The sequence below is a fragment of the Sminthopsis crassicaudata genome, chromosome 5 (genome assembly GCF_048593235.1).
Source record: "Sminthopsis crassicaudata isolate SCR6 chromosome 5, ASM4859323v1, whole genome shotgun sequence".
In the NCBI taxonomy this organism is placed as follows: domain Eukaryota; kingdom Metazoa; phylum Chordata; class Mammalia; order Dasyuromorphia; family Dasyuridae; genus Sminthopsis; species Sminthopsis crassicaudata.
In genome coordinates, this window is record NC_133621.1 from 285,625,228 (window position 1) to 285,642,834 (window position 17,607).

At 40.9% G+C, this 17,607-nt stretch overlaps 2 protein-coding genes across 5 annotated transcripts in view; one reads left to right on the forward strand and one right to left on the reverse strand.

Moving 5' to 3' along the window:
* IKBIP (IKBKB interacting protein) overlaps nucleotides 1-2,657 on the reverse strand; it is a 31,201-nt gene extending 28,544 nt beyond the window's left edge. For both annotated transcript variants that reach the window (XM_074267179.1, XM_074267178.1), the window contains exon 1: nucleotides 2,395-2,657. In XM_074267179.1, coding sequence (XP_074123280.1) covers nucleotides 2,395-2,657 — 263 coding nt within the window. The remainder of the gene's footprint in view (nucleotides 1-2,394) is intronic.
* A 903-nt stretch (nucleotides 2,658-3,560) lies between these two features.
* APAF1 (apoptotic peptidase activating factor 1) overlaps nucleotides 3,561-17,607 on the forward strand; it is a 77,945-nt gene continuing 63,898 nt past the window's right edge. For 2 of the 3 annotated variants that reach the window (XM_074267175.1, XM_074267176.1), the window contains exons 1-4: nucleotides 3,562-3,850; nucleotides 6,530-6,711; nucleotides 7,377-7,563; nucleotides 10,301-10,498. In XM_074267175.1, the coding sequence (XP_074123276.1) occupies nucleotides 6,574-6,711; nucleotides 7,377-7,563; nucleotides 10,301-10,498 (523 nt within the window). In that variant the 5' untranslated portion in view covers nucleotides 3,562-3,850; nucleotides 6,530-6,573. Of the gene's footprint in view, nucleotides 3,851-6,529; nucleotides 6,712-7,376; nucleotides 7,564-10,300; nucleotides 10,499-17,607 lie in introns of all 3 variants that reach the window. The other variant, XM_074267177.1, reaches the window with a different exon arrangement.

The window sequence follows — 17,607 nt, forward strand, 5'->3', positions numbered from 1 at the left end:
CTCTCTGAAATTCTGTGATTCTGTGGTCATGGATCTAGCTAGAAAGGACCTTAGAGAATCTAGTGTAATTCCCTCTTTTTAAAAATGAGGAAACTTAGTGAATATGAAGTGATTGATCCAAGGTCACACATGAAATGTCAGAGTGAGTTCTGAAATTGGGTCTTCTCACTCTAGAACCAGTACTCTTTCCCCTCTATAAAGAGGAGGCACATCTAGAACAGCCAAGTCAACAAGCATTTATTAAGTATCAACTATGTGCTATGCATTGTGCTAAGTACTGGGAATACAAAGGCAGGCAAAAAAAAAAGGCCTTGTCCTCAAGGGGCTCACAATCTAAGGGGACAAAGTAAAAAATGTAGCCAACCATGTATACCTAGAATCTATTTATGTATTTATCTATCAATAGATATATTGGATCACTTGAAGATAATATCTGAGGAGGAAACTAAATGAAGGAGGGCTGGGAAAGACTTTTTTAAATTAAAGCTTTTTATTTTCAAAACACACACATAGATAATTTTCAACATTCATCCTTGCAAAACCTTGTGTTCCAAATTTTTTCCCTCCCTTTTCCCCGTGGCCTCTCCTAGATGTACTCTAATATGTGTTAAATATGTGCCATTCTTCTATACATTTTCTGGGAAAGACTTCCCCTAGAAGATGGAATGTTATCTATGTATGTACATATGTGTAGATAGATATATAGGATCACTTGAAGATAATACCTGAGGAAGACACTAATATGAAGGAGGGCTGGGAAAGACTTCTTGTAGAAGATGGGATGTTATCAACGTATCTATATATAGTTATATAGGATCACTTGAAGATAATATCTAAGGAAGACATGAAGATATAATGTTATCAATGTATAGATATATAGGATCACTTGAAAATAATGTCTGAGGAATATTAGTGAGGAATTCACTAATATGAAGGAGGGATGAGAAAGACCTTGTAGAAAATGGAATGTTATCTATGTATAAGATATACAGGATCCCTTGAAGATATTATCTGAGGAGTTCACTAATGTGAAAGAGGGATGAGAAAGACTTCTTGTAGAAGGTAGTTTTATGTATGTATGTATGTATGTATGTATGTATGTATATAGATATATATAGGATCACTTGAAGATAATATCTGTGGAAGACACTAATATGAAGGAGGGCTGGGAAAGACTTTTCGTAGAAGATGGAATGTTAGCTGAGACTTCAAAGAAGCCAGGAAAGATCGATGAAAAAGGAGAACATTCCAGGCATGGGAGAGAACGGCCAGTGAAAATGCAATGTCTGGTGTGAGGAACACAAAGGAGGCCCATGTTACTGGACAGTAAAGGAGTAAGATGTACTAGATTAGAAGATTAAAGAGTTTGACCCACAAGAGCTCTTAAAGATCTTCATTTATTTTGTAGATGAGGGATGGAAGGTAAGAATGTAGATGCAGGAAAAACCAGGTGATGAAGGGCTTTAGAAGGCAGAGGATTTTATATTTGTGCCTGCAGATGACAGGATACTACTGGAATTGATTAAGAGGGTGTTGTAGGAAGATCACTGACAGTGGAGTAGGGGATGGACTCAAGTAGTGAGAAGGCAGACTAACAGCAGCTATTACCATAGTACAGGGGTGAGGAGAGGAGGGCTGCCCCAGGGTAGTGCAAGAGTCCCAGAGGGCGTGGAGTCCCTTGGCCCGCTTGGTGGGGTGAGAGTGAGGAAGGATGAGACCTAGGTTTGGAGAGTGCCTGGGAGGGGGTGTACCTTTGGCCATGAGAGGCAGTTCAGCAGGATGGGGGAGAAGATGGGCTGAGTCTAAGATGTCTACAAGCCACCAACTGCAGATGTCCATGAGACATCTGGAGATGCGAGTTGGGAGAACCACAGGCACGGATGGATGCATGCCTAGGAACTGACAAAGAGACCTCTGGGAGCACTCGTTACTGAGCACCCCCGGAAGCTCCAGCAAAGCAGGCGCTTGGTCAGGGGCGGGGGCGGGGATGGGGGGTGGGGGAGAAAAGCCACAGGAAGCTGTAACGTGAAGGAGGAGGGAGCAGGGTCACTGTCGGTCCCAAAGGCCGCACAGAGGGCTTCGAGGACCAGAGGGGATTTCAGAGATCATCCAGTCAAACCCCCTCATTTTACAAATGAAGAAACCCAGGCTGGGAGAGACACCGCTGGATTCTGCTCCCCCTCTTTAGAAATAAGGACACTGAGAAGCTTTTTTTTTTTTTTTTTTCCCCCGAGGTAGGCAGGGTTCTTTCTGTGGGCCTCAGTTTCCCCCTTTGTACAGAGGGGCGGGCCTGCACGCGCCAGCCTGCGACGGCTGCTATCTTACGAGGCTCGGGACGGGGTGCAGGGACGGATGCACGGAAGGACGGGGGTGCCGGGGCATCCCCCCACTTACCAGGCCAAGGCCAGGCTGGTCCCGAGGGAGAGCAGGCACAGCACGGTCCGTGGGTCTGCCCAGCCGCTGCCGCCGCCGCCGCCGCCTCCCGCTCCTCGGGCCGGCTCCGGGGGCGGCCCGGCCTCGCCGCGTCGGCCCGGCTCCGGGGGCGCCCCCTTGGCGCCCGCCTTCTTTCGGTGCTTCGCCTCAGACATGTCCGTGGGTCCTGGGGGGGGACACGGGCGGCCGCTGACCGTGACGAGGCCGGGGTGGGGGGCGGGCATCGCAGCCTCCCCCGCCCGGGCTCCCGAGGGCTTCCCCGCCCGCTTCTTTACCTTAGAGCATCCGTCTGTCCGTACGTTAGTCCGTCCGTCCGTCTGTCTGTCTGTCAGGGCGTCCACAGCAGCAGCCGCAGCAGCAGGCAGCGCCGCTCCTCCTTCTTCACAGTGAGCCGGGGGAGGGGGGGCGGGACCGCTCGCGCTCGCTCTGGGCTCGTCCCCGTCGCGCGCGCTCCACCGCGTATCCACCCCGCCCCTCTCCGTTTTCTGGTCCTCCAGGCGATGGCTCAATGCAGAGCGCGTGCGTGAGGGACCCGAAGCCTCTCCTCCTCCCCCCTCCCACCGAGCCAAGCCGGGGTTTAGCTGCGCGCGCAGCCTGAGCCCTCAAATTTTGTGCTGTGAAGACCCGGGCGCGAGCAAGCTCGAGTGTGAATGCGCGCGTGTCCCGGACAGCCTGACCGTAGTATCTGGGCCGTAGAGGCCCAGGCGCAAACGCCTCAGACCCTTTGAGAGGCAAATGTGCGGCTGCTCGCACGGTCTGGGAGGACTGAGCAGTAATTGCACTGTGGGCCGTGGAGCTCGGGGTGTTAGAGCGAGGCCGCAGCTGCGCGTGAGGGGCGCGCAGCAAAAACAATTACGTCTTGGGCTGTGGAGACTGGGACACGAGCGCCACACACCCGAGAGCCAAGCCCAGCTTTGGTTGCGCGCGCAGCCTGGTCCCCGCTGGCACTCGTGTGCACACCCCCGGCCGCGGCTCGCTCCCGGCTGGTGCTCGCGAGTGCGCGCTTGCTTTCCCCTCCTCCTCTTGGCCGCGGGGCGGAGCGTGAGGGTTGCGCGTGGCCTTGGCCGCGTCTCCTCCCTCTGGGATAAGAGGAAGGCGGCGGTAACTGCTGCTTTCAGTCTCCAGCAGAAAAGGACCCGATACCGAGCTGTGGCCGGAGCCTCGGGGAGGAAGTTATTTTGCAAAAGGCTCCTTTGGACCGCTCCCCCCTATCCCCCTCCAAAGCATCCCGGCGGGAACCGGGCCCCAGCCGCGCGTCCGGGAGAATTTCCCGCCGTCCCGGGCTCGGGGGCCCGAGAGCTGGGAAAAGACCCTTGAGGACGGTGAGCCCCGCGGCCTCTCCGGGGGAGGCTGTGCCCTGTCCTGGACCGGCGCCTGCAGGCGGGCTGCGGAGAAGGGACGTCTCCTCCCGGGAAAGGTTGGTGCGGGGCGGACTGGCCGTCTGCTCTTCTTCCCCTGCCCCGAGGCCGGCCAGGCAATCGGCAACACCCATTCAGTGCCCACTACGTGCCGGGCACGGGCTGGGCCCCGGGGGCTACCGGGAGGAAAACCAGGAAACGAGCCCTGCGCTCTCGGGGCTTACGTTCTGGGAGGGCACTTTGCAAACTTCGGAAATGCTGTAAAATGTTGCTTATGTCTCTGTATGTTTGTCTATTTCTGCATCTGTATGTGTAAAATGTTACCATATATACGGATGTATTTACATTATATACTTGTATATACACTATATACATAATATAGATACATAATTGGTATTTCTATATATACATAATATATGCATGATTTGTCTATCTGTGTGCATCGTCCATATACATAATATATGCAGTGTATAATATACATAAAACATACATCATTTCATCTTTATATACATGTATAAAGCTTAGATAGGCATAACATGCACAGAACAGATCTATAATTTGTATCTATAACATACATAAACATACATAATTTGATCTCTACATATATACATAATACAATGCATAATATATACAATACAGGTGTATAATTTATATACCTGTATACATAATACACATATACTGATATATACTAATACAGATACATAACATTTCCATATGTATACATCATATATTATACAGATGCATAATGTGTATCTCTAAATACATACACATACTTCTATATTTATATTGACATGTACTGAACAGGAGGAATTTCAGGAGGGAGACACCAGTACTTGAGGATGAAGATCAGACCTTAGAACTCACTTCTATAATATAAGGTCTTTGAAGGTAAACATTGTTTCACTTTTGAATCTGGTTCATAGTAGGAAGAACTACCCTTTATTTTTAGTAAGCTATTTGCCTACATTGACAAGAATGGCGGAACCCAGCTGTCTCCACTTCACACAGGTAGCATGTTTTGGCTTGTTCCTAAGTGACAAAACTTGGGTTTTTGTAGGAAGACATTTTTTGTTTCCAGCGGACAGTTTTTCAGCAAACTTCTCTGCTCTCTCTCAGTCTGGTATTTCATATCCTGAACTTCCCTAACCAGCATTTATGGATTCTGTCTGTATACATATTTAGAGGCCTGATATGTTCCCTGTTTCAATAGGTTTGGGGAAATACTGTCCTAGCAATTTCACTTTTGCTATTGCCTGCTACCTTTGTACATTCTGGAAATAATGGAAAGAAGGAGGGGCAGAAAACAGATGGGCTCATAAGGGAAACTCTTTCCATTGAGCAAGGCCATAGCTTTGACTTCCTCAGTTAAATTCAAATTAGACACAAAATAACTCATTTATATGGCACCCTAAGAAGAAGCGAGGTTGTTCAGTGCAGAGTGCTGTACTTGGAGTAAGTAAATTATTGTTCAGTTGTGTACAGATCATTTTTTCCTCCATGTTTATGATCCCCATCTGGGATTTTCTTGTCAAAAAATACTGGAGTGTTTTTCCAGTTCATTTTACAGATAAGAAAACTGAGGCAAATAAGGTTGTGACTTGTGCAGGGTCACACAGCTAATAAATGTCTGAGGTCAGATTTGAACTGGGGAAGATGAAAGTTTTTTACTTTAGGCCCTTTGCTCTATTCGCTGTGCCCCTGTGTTACAATCCTACTTCAGACTCTTTGGGGCCGTGGGGATGTGTGTCTGTGAGAGACAAAGATAGACTGACCTACTCTGGGCAAGTCTGTTTCAGACTCAGTTTCCTTATCTGTTTATTGAGAATAATAGTAACATCTATTTAACATGATTATTATTGTGAGGATCACCTTGCAAACCTTAAAGTACTTTATAAAGGTGAAGTGTTACTATTATGCCAGAGCAGTGCTGTGATGTAGATCAGTAGAATAAATGTTATTCCCCATTTCATAGTTGAAGAAATTGAGGCTAAGAAAAGTTGTTCACAGCTAATGTTAGAATTTAAATCAGGTCCCATGTCCCAAGCTGATGATCTTTCTATTACATTATATGCTTTTTTGATATATTCTTAAATTAAAATAATTAGCAGAATTTCAAAAGCTACTAAAACATTTCACTTCCAGACCTCCAGGTGTTTCTCCTGTTTTCACAAAAGAAGCTTTGATTAATTCCAGCCATCTGCATTTGTGTGAACATTGACAAATGCAGACAAGTGGTCACATTTCTATTTTGGGCCCCTACCTCATTTGGGGATATTTATTTTAAACATGGTCATTTGTTAATAACCATTTTAGAATCTTACTACACTAAATTTGGGGGGAAATTTTGATTAACTTAGAAATAGGAGCTTTCACTACTATTGAATGTTATATATACAGCATTGAAAAGCCATATCTGTCTGTCAGGAATTTGGAAAGCAGATTGTGGAAGCCTGATTTTTACTGTACTTTCTTTTGCCCTGAGTCCAAGGGATGACATCAGAGTATGCATGTGTGGGGGAAGGGTTTCCTCTTGTTTTGTCTTGCTCTGTAGCCCAGCTGGGAATGCTGAGCTCATGAGAAAGCGCTTCCTAACACAGACAAAGAGCTGGTAGTGATAAGATTTCTACCTTGTAAATGGCCCAGACAATTCCAGAGGCTAGTTTTAATCTTCCTGGTGGAGGAAACCAGCAGGGGTGGGGCTGCCCTCCAACTCCAGCTTTTTGATATCTTGATTACAGCTCATGTTTGTCTGTCCTGAGACGGAAGATCAGCTTGGAGGAGGATGGATGCCAAAGCTCGGAACTGCTTGTTACAGCACAAGGAAGCCCTGGAAAGAGACATCAAGACTTCCTACCTCATGGATCACATGATTTCTGATCGAGTTCTTAGTTTATCAGAGGAGGAGAAAATAAGAGATCAGGTACATCTCCTTTCCCCTCTCCCCTTAAAATTAGAAGGACTAAGTGTGTTATTTGATGTAAGAGTTTTAAAATAATTTTTTTTTTATAATTTACAATAAATTGTACTTGTTTAAATACAGTTTGGATTCTAAATATAAATAATTATAAGCAGATATTGTAATTTTATTTTGAAATAAGATTTTCGACCTATTTCTATTTTCCTTATTTTATAGATAAGAAGATGTACTGTTTCAGTGGTGCACTCCAGTTTTTAAGATATTAATACATTTTGGTCCTTCTATTAATTATTCTCTAAAGAAGAAATTCTTACTGCCCCCCCTCCCCCCCCCCCACATTTCTCCACTCCCCAAATATGTGAATAGATTTTGGGATGGGGATGTCTGTGAACTTGGATGGGGAAAAAATTATGATTTTATTTTCACTAACTTTTAACTGAAATTTAACCTTTAATAATTTTAAAACATTATTCTGAAACGAGTCCCTAGATTTCATTAGGCTACCAAAGGGATCCATGATATAAAAAAGATTAAGGACTCCTGTTCTAAGGCTACTTTCGTTGCCGGAAGTTTTCAGAATTTATCCTGGAGGCTTGTTTGTGTGTGTGTATGTGTGTGGGAGAAATCCTTATCATATATGCTGTTTTCTTTTGTTTTTTTCTTTTTAGCCTACCCAAAAGAAGAGAGCAGCTATGCTGATTAGGGTGTTACTTGAAAAAGATAATAATTCATACATATCTTTCTACAATGCTCTGCTACATGAAGGTTACAAAGATTTGGCTTTCCTTCTTCAAGACGGTATCCCTCTTAGTTCACATAATGGAAAGGATTCAACAGATGGGGTGACTTCATATGGTTAGTATCTGTGATCTGGCTCATGCTCTGTCAAGAAACACTAAAATGCTAAAATTTTATCTCATATACAAAGTTTGTAAGATTAGCACTAAAAGAGATCTTATAGGCCATCAAATCCAACCCCTTTATTTTCTAGATGAGAGGGGCAGCTAGGTGGCACAGTATATAGAGCACCAGCCCTGAATTCAGGAGGACCCGAGTTCAAATTTGTCTCAGACATTTAACACTTCCTAGCTGTGTGACCCTGGGCAAGTCACTTAACCCCCGCCTCAGAAAAAAAAAAATTATAGATGAGAAAAGTGAGAGAGCTTCTGAAGGCCATGCCAGTGAGCAGGCCTTGTGTGGGCAGAAAGATTGACTGCTTGGGGACTAGCTAGGATGGTGTGAAGAGGTTCATCACCAGTGCTACTGCATTATAGGGTTAAAAGGTTTGGTCCATTAGGTACCATAGAGGGTCATCAAACCCAATTTCCCTTATTTAATCGATGAGGAATCTGAGTGTCAGAAAAACGAAACATTTGCCCAAAGCCACACATCTACCCTCCCCCCACGCCTCCCTCAGTCAAGGACAGAGCGAGGATGAATTTGGGGGCCATGGAGATGCTCATAGACGGTCTTTCAAATCAGAGAGTCATTGATTGCAAGTTAGAAGTGGTTGAGTCCATTCATTTCATTTTATAGTTAAGGAAAGAGGAGGCCCCAAGAGGGAAAGTGACTCTTGGGCTATAAAGGACATTGGAGGCCACTTAGTGCAGTCCATTCATTTACAGTTGAAGAAGCAGAGACTCAGAGAGGGAAAGTGACTTAACTCCCTAATTTAGAGGCAGAATTTGAATAATTATATCATGTGAATTTCAAGGAAAGCTATGGAACTTAGTCAAAGCTTTTTAAATTGGGAGAGGAAGTGTAATGGATCAATTTTACAGCTGTTCATTAGACCGTTAATAACACAAAGACCAGGAACTTGGGTTCACTGTTTAAGCTCCTTGAGGTTACAGAACCTGTTTCCTGTGGGATAATTTCACTTATGAGACGTTACTTTGCAGGAGTTGTATCATTTATCTCTGTGTTGCAGCTTTCCTCATTTTAGTTTTTGTAATTGCTTTATAGGACAGATACTCTCATCTACTTGAAGCGCTGCATTCCCAAAGAGAGTTCCAATAGACACTGGCACCTTCATGTTCTCCTTTCCAGGCTTTAGTAGCAGAGAAAGAACGGCTCAGCTGAGATAGTCAGGAAGAGTAGGGATGTAGAGGATAGATGTGGCTGGCCCAGGGAGCTTCCTTTGCCTTTACTGAAGGGAATGTGCTATGGTTTTTTCATCTGAGTAAATGACATTAGTCACTGGCTCATTTTCTTTGTCCTTTGGGTGCTGAGTGGAAGCCTCCAAATTATTCTGTCTTCTCATGTGTAAGAAATCAGGGCTGATTTAGTTTATAAGTTGACAAAATGTAGCTTGAGAGTGGCTATCTCCTATTAACAGTCATTAAGTGAAAGGATGCCCAGAACCATTCCCTTTCTTAAGTTTCATCTCATATCAAATTTAGGCTGCTCTAGTAATTGGTAACAGATATATAATCTTATTTTCTCTTCTCCAACCTTGTTCCCTTCTTCTGAACTGTCTTCTTTCTTCACAGGGGCCTTTATTGTTTTTTTCATTATTCAGTTGTTGTTTTCTTCATCTGGGATATTTTGGGCCTGTCTCTTGTTTCAGTTTCTGGCTAAACCACATTTCATAGGTGAAGTCTCTGAAATTTCTATCCAGCCCTATGTGCAGAGACATTGAGAAAGTTTAGGACAGAGACCAAAAATGTGAGGTCATGGCTTTGAAGTTTGTTCATATGTGCATTCTTTTAGATTTATATTTCAGGGGGCACCTAGATGGTACAGTGGATAGAGCATTGGTCCTGGCTGTGTGACCCTGGGCAAGTCACTTAATCTTGATTGCATCAGCAAAAAAAAAAAAAAAAAAATTATATTTGTTTCTTTTATTATTTGAAATTTTTATAGTTATCTTTTGTTTCCAGATAAACTTATCATTCTTTTTCAACCACATTACATGCTCTTCCTTATATGAAAAAAGAGAAGAAAAGAAAAAACAGTTCAGCAAAAGTAACAAGCACAGTATCTGCAGTATTCACACTTATAAGCCCCCACCTCTCTAATAAAGGGCAAGAAATGGACTTTATTTCATCTTTGATAGCCTGATTGGTTATAATAAAACAAAATTCAATTTTTTGATAGTTACACTGTTATATTCAAGGTACATATAGTTTCCTTGGTTCTGATTTCTTCACATCACATTAATAAATTTACCCTTATTTTCTTGCTGTCTTTTATCATAATGTTCCATTACATTCTTGTACCATATTTTGTTTAACTATCCCCCAATCAATGGGCATCATCTTTTTCTCCAGTTTTTTATTATCACTGAAGGACTGTTATGATACTTTGGTGTCCGTAGTATCTTTTGTTTTTGATCTACTTGGAGAATATGTGTTGTAGTGTGATCTCTATATCAAAGAGTATGCTCAGTTTAGTCCCTTTTTGCCTTCATTATTTTCAGAATAATGGTGGATCAATCCACAGTTTCAGCAAAAGGGTATTTGCCTTTTATGGAATTGATTGAGGACCTGTAAATGTACTAAAAATATGAGGCATGGTGCAGTGATTTAGTGACATTGCCTCTGTAACTTTTTGACTGTTTTATTTATGTTCTCATTGTTTTGAATTTCAGTGAAGACAGTGTTGTGTGAAGGTGGTGTACCACAGAGACCTGTTGTGTTTGTGACCAGGAAGAAGCTGGTGAAGTCGATCCAAGAAAAACTTTATAAGCTTGATGGTGAACCTGGATGGGTCACAGTCTATGGAATGGCAGGTTGTGGGAAATCTGTCCTAGCCGCAGAAGCTGTCCGGGATCACAGTCTCTTAGAAAGTAAGTGCTTAAGTCTTGAAAGAATGATGGCTAATAATGTATTTTTCAGGAATGATTACTTTGAAATTATATAATTTGGGGAGGGTTAGCTGACAGCTTTGATCAGGATACTGTGGGCTGGAATTCTCAGAATCATTGGGTTGAGAAATTTCTTAGAAATCATTTGGCTAAGGGATCTTAAGTACTGTGAAATTTTTATTCCTCATTATATTATGAGAGATAGGATACCATAGTGGATTGAAGTCACAGCTTTACTTTTTTTTTATTCAGAGCTTAACAAAACAAAATAAAATTAACATTTCCATATACCTAGTACATTATAAAAAGATTGTACATTACACTTTAATTCTCTTTGAAGTACAATAACTTTTAATATAACTTATGTATATACACACACATATATACATATAAACACATACCTGATTATTTACCTATATATAGATATATGTATATCTATATCAATATCTATATATACTATATAGATATATAGTACATTTATATATAGTATGTATATGTTTGTGGATGTAGATATGCTTGTGGGTGTGGGTGTGTATATATATATATATATATATATATATATATATATATATATATATATATATATATATATATATATATATAATAAAATTTCACCTTAATTTTCAAAAAAGTCCTACTTGATTCTAATTCCTTCTAGCTTTCATTCTGTTTAATTCTCTTCTATATGATTTTTTAAAAAGTGCTTCAGTGACTTCTTTTTTTTTCTTTCTTTCTTTCTTTTTTTTTTTTTTTGATAACACTATTTACTCTTTCTCCCCACCCCATTGCAAAAAAAGAAAAATGAAAATTTTGTAATAAGTCTGCACAGTCAGGTAAAACAGATTTCCATATTGGTTATATCCAAAAATGTTTATCTTATTTTGCTACTTAGAGCTCTTTACCTCCATCTCAGGAGGTAGTGGATAGCATAGTCCCCTGAAATCATGGTAGATCATTGTATTGATCTGGGTTTTTTGTGTCTTTTAAGGTAGTTTTTATTTATCATGTTTTCTGGGTTCTACTCATTTCATTCTACATCAGTTCATCTGGTATTGCTCCTTTTATAATTTCCTATTGTGCAATAAAAATGTTACATTTATATCTTAAGATTTGTTTAGCTGTTTCCTGCTTGATGGGCACCCTGTCTCCTCTCCCCTTTTTAGTTCCTATTTCTTTGTTATAACAAAAAGAGATCCCATAAATATTTATTCACATATGAATCCTTTTCCTTTTTCTTTGATCTCTCTAGGAGGTGTAAGTCTGATAGTAACAAACCTGGGCTCAGAGGGTAAACATGGTTTTGTGACTTTGAATATGGTTCCAACAGGATTTTCTGAATGGTTGTAGTAATACACAACTCTACCAATAGTGTAGGCCAGGCAATTCTTTAACATGATTAAATCATTTAAGATGGTTTGAATCTGGGGAGGGAGTTTCTTCAGTAGAATTTATATACTCCTGAAATCACATCTAGTTCTTATTTTCCCCAAGTTACCTGGTATTTATCTCATTTTTATTTTGTATAGTCTTTTTTGTATACATGCTTTCTCCTGGGTAGAATCTCCTTCCTCTGAATTTTTTGGCCCTCACTTGACTCTTAAGGTCATTCATGACTTGGTATGGGCCAGAACTCTGAACTTGACACAAGGAGCTAAGTCAGTAGAATTGATAGAGACAATAGTTAACCAGTTTAGTATGGTTCAGTATGATTGATTTAATCCTATAACAAATAATGGTTTCCTAGTGATATAATGATTGGTTTATACTCAGTGTGGAGCATATAAGCAGGGACTGAGAGCCCCAGAAGAAGCTGGCAGAGGCAGAGAAAGCAAAGGACTGGAAGCAGGAGCTCAAGCTCTCGGAACCAAGGAGAGAGATAGGCCTCTAAGAAAGTTAACTGGGCCCCAGGAAAGGGGACAAGACTTTGAAAGAGACAATAAAGGATTTGGGATTGAACACCTGGCTATACTTGTGGTAATTACTCTGACTGAAAGGAAGGCTGCTCCCAGAGACCTCTAGGAAAAGGAACCAAGGAGAACACTATACCCCTGTAGCCTTATTTATGTCCATGAGCCTAGTGGATCTGATTTCCAAATCTCCACCTTTAGCCTTGACCTTTCTTAGACTGACAAAAGATATATATATATATATATATATATATGTACATATAGGATTAAGTAAGTGCTTACTTTGTGCCAGTCTTCATGTGATATTGGGATTACAAATGGGAATACAAATCCAAGCAAAAATACAATCCCTGTTCCCAAGAAACACCCAAAAGCAATCTGAAAGGGGCATGGAAGGTTGAAAAGTACTCAAGAGTACTTGAAGAGTACTCATATCAGTAGGATCACAGGCTGGTGTTGGAGAGGGCCTTAGAAGCTACTCGGGCTAACCCCTCTCTTTCATATAAGGAAATGGAGGTCTAGGCAAGGGAAAGGATTTCTCAGATCACCTAAATAATAAGTGTTAAGCCTAGGATTCAAACTCAGGACCTCAGACTCCAGATCTAATGCTTTCAATTGCACTGCTATTTTTCTGTAAATCTTTTAATAGGTATTTATTCTGTGCCTGTGACTGGGCACTTATGATTACTTTTGGAAGCCCCAGACTTGGGGTCATAATCATTTAGAAGGGACCTTAGGGCTCATGTAGTCCAATTTATATTTTACATTTGGGGAAACTGAAGTCCCAAAACAGGTAAAGTAACTTGACTAACTTCACACAGACCAAGTACTAGTTTCATAACTAAGCACTGCTAAGTTAAGTTCCCAGGTACTTTTGTAGATCTGTCTTTAATGCTAAGTCTGTGTACTGCCTTATGTAGATGTTTAAAAACCATTTTTGTTGTACTTTGATTCTAGAAAATTTGAATTAGATTTTAGTCATATTCTCCTTCCTCTGGCATTAATGAGCTGTGTGAATGTGGGCAATTCAGCTGATTTTCTCCTCCTCTTTTCTCTACTTTCTTTTTTCTTCCCTCCTCCTTTTGAAACTGGTTTTTAACTATATGAATTATTCTTGGGTACTTTCCGAGTAGCACATCTGATCTTCATAGCTTAGCCTATTTCTCAGTTTGTGTCAAAGTTGAGCCTAAATAATAAAGAATAAGACTTGGGCTAGATTTTAAAAAATCTTGTCACAGTAGCTACAGTCAGAATTGGGGTATCCAGTTTTGAAATGTCAGGAAAATGAGAATCACTTTTTTTGCCAAGGAAGATTCTTATTTTTTGAGTTCATTTCTTTCCCTGACTTCCTTCAAGTCCCCAATTAAAATCCCACCTTCTATAAGAAGCCCTCTTAATTCTGCTGCCTTTCCTTACTTGCTTATTTCCTTTGTCTTGTTTGTGCACACTTGTTTGCTCCCTGTCTCCCCTATTATAGTTTGAATTACTCAGAGATAGGCACCATCTTTTACCTTTCTTTGTATTGTCATAATTTAACACAGAATGTGTTTAATAAATACTTATTAACTGAAAAAAAAAACATATTTTTTTGAGTAGAGTTCTTACTCTAAAATGACCCTATCCCAGTAGAACCGTTTCTTGTGACAAACAATTGAAACAAATCAGCATGTTAGCCTTGCCTGAGCCACCTGTGTCTTACTTTGCTCCTATAGTTCACCACCTGCCTACTTAGAAATGAGAGCCATGCTTCATCTCTCTGTCTTCTGAAGTCAGAATTGGTGACTGCATGGCTCAGAGTTGCAAAGTCTTCCATTGGTGCTTTTCTTTATGTTATTGTGGTCATCATGACACTTGGTATACTGGTTCTGCCGGCTTTGTTTTGCTTCAGTTTATGCAGGTCTTCCAGTTTCTCAGAATTCTTATTTATTCCTTATAAGAAGGAACATTATGTATTCGTATACTACAATTTGTTTACCTGTTTTCTAATTCTGGACTTCTTAAACTTTTTCTACTTGAGATTCCTTTTTCCTCAAGAAAATTTTATATGACTTTGGGTCATTAGGTGTATATATATATATATATATCAAACATTTCTGATAATAAATCATAATTTCTTGACTCCCACATTTAGTTACATGACCTCATGTGTGGTCAAGATCCACAGTTTTAAGAAGCTTTTTTCTAATTAATGGAAATCACTTGGCTACTAAAAAACAAGTGCTGCTTATTATAATGTTTTTGTTACTATTTGGGTCCTTTTTCCTCTGTTGAGTCTAGTAGTGATATTGCAGGGACAAGGCATGTGTAGTTTAGTGATTTTTTCAGGTACTAATCTAATTATTTTCCAGAGATGATGAAACCAATCTTTAGCTCCAGCTACAGTCAATGTCATACAGTGATGTGAGGATTATTGGCTTTATTTATTTTCCTAAAGTAAGATTTATGAGGGTTATTTTATATGGTATGGTAAAAAAATCTGTGGCTGGCTTATTTTTAATTGTATCCTGTTTAGGGAATGTTTAATTTTTTTCTCAAAATGTTTACATGTTAAAAAAATCTTTTAACATTGATTTTTAAAAATCTTTGAGTTTCAGATCTCTCCCTCTTTTTTTCCCCTTCCCCTCCTTGAGAATTCTGGCAAGCACTTTGATGTAGATTATACATGTGTAGTCATGCCAAACATTTCCATAGTAACCACTTTGCAAAAGAAAATGCAGACTGAAAAACCCTCAAGAATATTAAAGGAAGTAAGAAATTATACCTAAATCTGCATTTAGACTCCATCAATTTTTTCTTGGTAGGAGGAACCAAATTTTTCATCATGAGTCCTTCAGAATTGTCTTAGTTCATTGTGTTGCTGAGAATAGCAATTGTACCATATAGCTGTTACTGTATATAGCAGTAGTCCTCAAACTTTTTAAATAGGGGGCTAGTTCACTGTCCCTCAGACTGTTGGATGGCCGGACTGTAGTAAAAACAAAAATTCACATTCTGTCTCTGCCCCTCAGCCCATTTGCCATAACCTGGAGGGCTGCATAAACGTCCTCAGTGGGCCGCATCTGGTCTGCGGGCCGTAGTTTGAGAATTCCTGGTATATAATATTCCCCTTTGCATCATTTCATATTTCTGAACATATCCTGAAAGTACTAGTCGTTTCTTAGTAGCACAATAGTATTCTATGACAATCACATACCATAATTTTCTTAGCCATTCCCAAATTGATGGGTATCCCTTCATTTTCTAATTCTTTGTTACCACAAAAAGAGCTGCTGAACATCTAGGTCCTTTTCCTTTTCCTTTGTTCTCTGGGATACAATACAATAAGTGATATTGATGGGTCAAAGGATATGCACAGTTTTATCATCCTTTGGGTATAGTTCTAAATTGCTCTCTGGAATGGTTGCATCAGTTCACAACTCCAACAACAGTGCATTGTGCTAGTTACTGCTTAAAAAGTTATTTGATCCTCACAACAACTCTGGAAGGTAGGGTGCTATTATTTGCATCTATTTTATAGATGAGGACTCGGAGATGGGTGAATTGATTGCCGAAAATCATACCAGATGGTAAGTATCTGAGATTGGACTTGAACTCAGGACTTCCTGACTCCAGTCTCAGCTCTCTTTCCTCTGTGCCACAAAGAAAATCAACTCAGCCCAAAGGTCTGACAAAACGTCTCAAAAACATAGTGAGTGTTCTATAGTGAGAGTTGCCATCTTCTTTCTTGAGAGAAGTAAAGTGTTCTTCATATATTTTCCTGGACAAAAATCTAAATACTCACATGGCTATATTGACACCCATACACACATTAAGTAGTGAAGTCTTGGAGCTTGTTATTATACAAAAATTACTATTAATAAATGTTGCATATTTGATATATGCATGTATGTATATGTGTGTATGCAGACATGCATCTGTAGCTGCTCCTGGGCTCTCAGAGAGGACTCTCTTCTGTCAGTGAAGATGGGCCCTGGCTCTTGGTGTAAACTTGAGCCTCCAGAGAGTTGGACTTGTCATTTGTTGATGGGTATCCCCACCTTCTCTTGCCACAAAGAATGGTTACACAGAGCCCTTCTCTGGGGCCTCTCTGTTCTACATCCTCATTTCTCCTCAGTGGGCCCAGGTTAGAGCCTCCTCATCACTGCCCTCCTTTTGAGTCTTGTTCTCTCGATTTCTTTGAGCCTCCCCATTTGTCTTGGCTTTCCTTGTCCCGCCAGTCTTCCTTTAGGGGACCACTGTACTCTGTCTTACCTTTTCACACTGGGCATTTGGCCATTTCCCCATCACTGGGCACCTAATATAGGAAGAGTTGGGTATATCTCACCTTCCTTTTTGTTTCTGAATCTGAGGTATGTATGCCCTCTAGTGTGCCCTCTTGGTAAAAGAGAGCCTTTTGTTGGTGTGCCAGCAGCATTTTCTCTTAATTACCAATGTCCTTTTGAATACTTTTTATTTTTTATTTTAAATTAAGTAAATCGGGTCCCATATATCATGGTTTTTGGTCTCTGAGGATTGTACAAATTAATTTTGTATTTAAAAATTTTGTAATTTAAAATATATTACTGATGCCTTTTCTCTGCTTTGTTCAGTGAAGACCAGTGGCTCCCTATTACCTCCTGGTGATCCAGAAGATCCATTGTAGTTTCTAAAGTCTTCATAACCTAGCCCCTCCCTCCATTTCTGGTCTTCTGCTGTGCTTCCTTGCACATGAGCCACTGTCACCCCCTCACCCTTGTCTCTGTCTCTTGGGCTTGGAATGTATGCATTCCCTTCTTCCACCTCTTGGCTTCCCTGCTTCCTTTGGGACTTGACTACAATACCCCTCAGTGTAGGACGCCTTTTCTGAGCCTTCCCCCAGTGCTCCTGATTCTGAGGTCCCCCTCATTCTGCACTGGGTATGTCCTGTGTGTACATAGTTCTTTGCATGTGGTCTTCCCTATTAGAAGGGGGGCTCCAAGGGCTGGGACAACACTGAGCATAGTTGTTAAATGTTTGATGACCAATTATGGTTGCGTAGTTTGTAAGTGTCAGGGGGCAAATCTAAGGCCAGGCCTTCTTCCTAACTTTTTGTTCAGTGAATTATTCTTTATTCCCAGTGCCCACCTGAGGGCTTAGTCTCTCTCTGAAGCATTTATATTGCCTGTATTCTTTCTCATTTAGAGAAGCCCTCTCTCCTGATGTGGG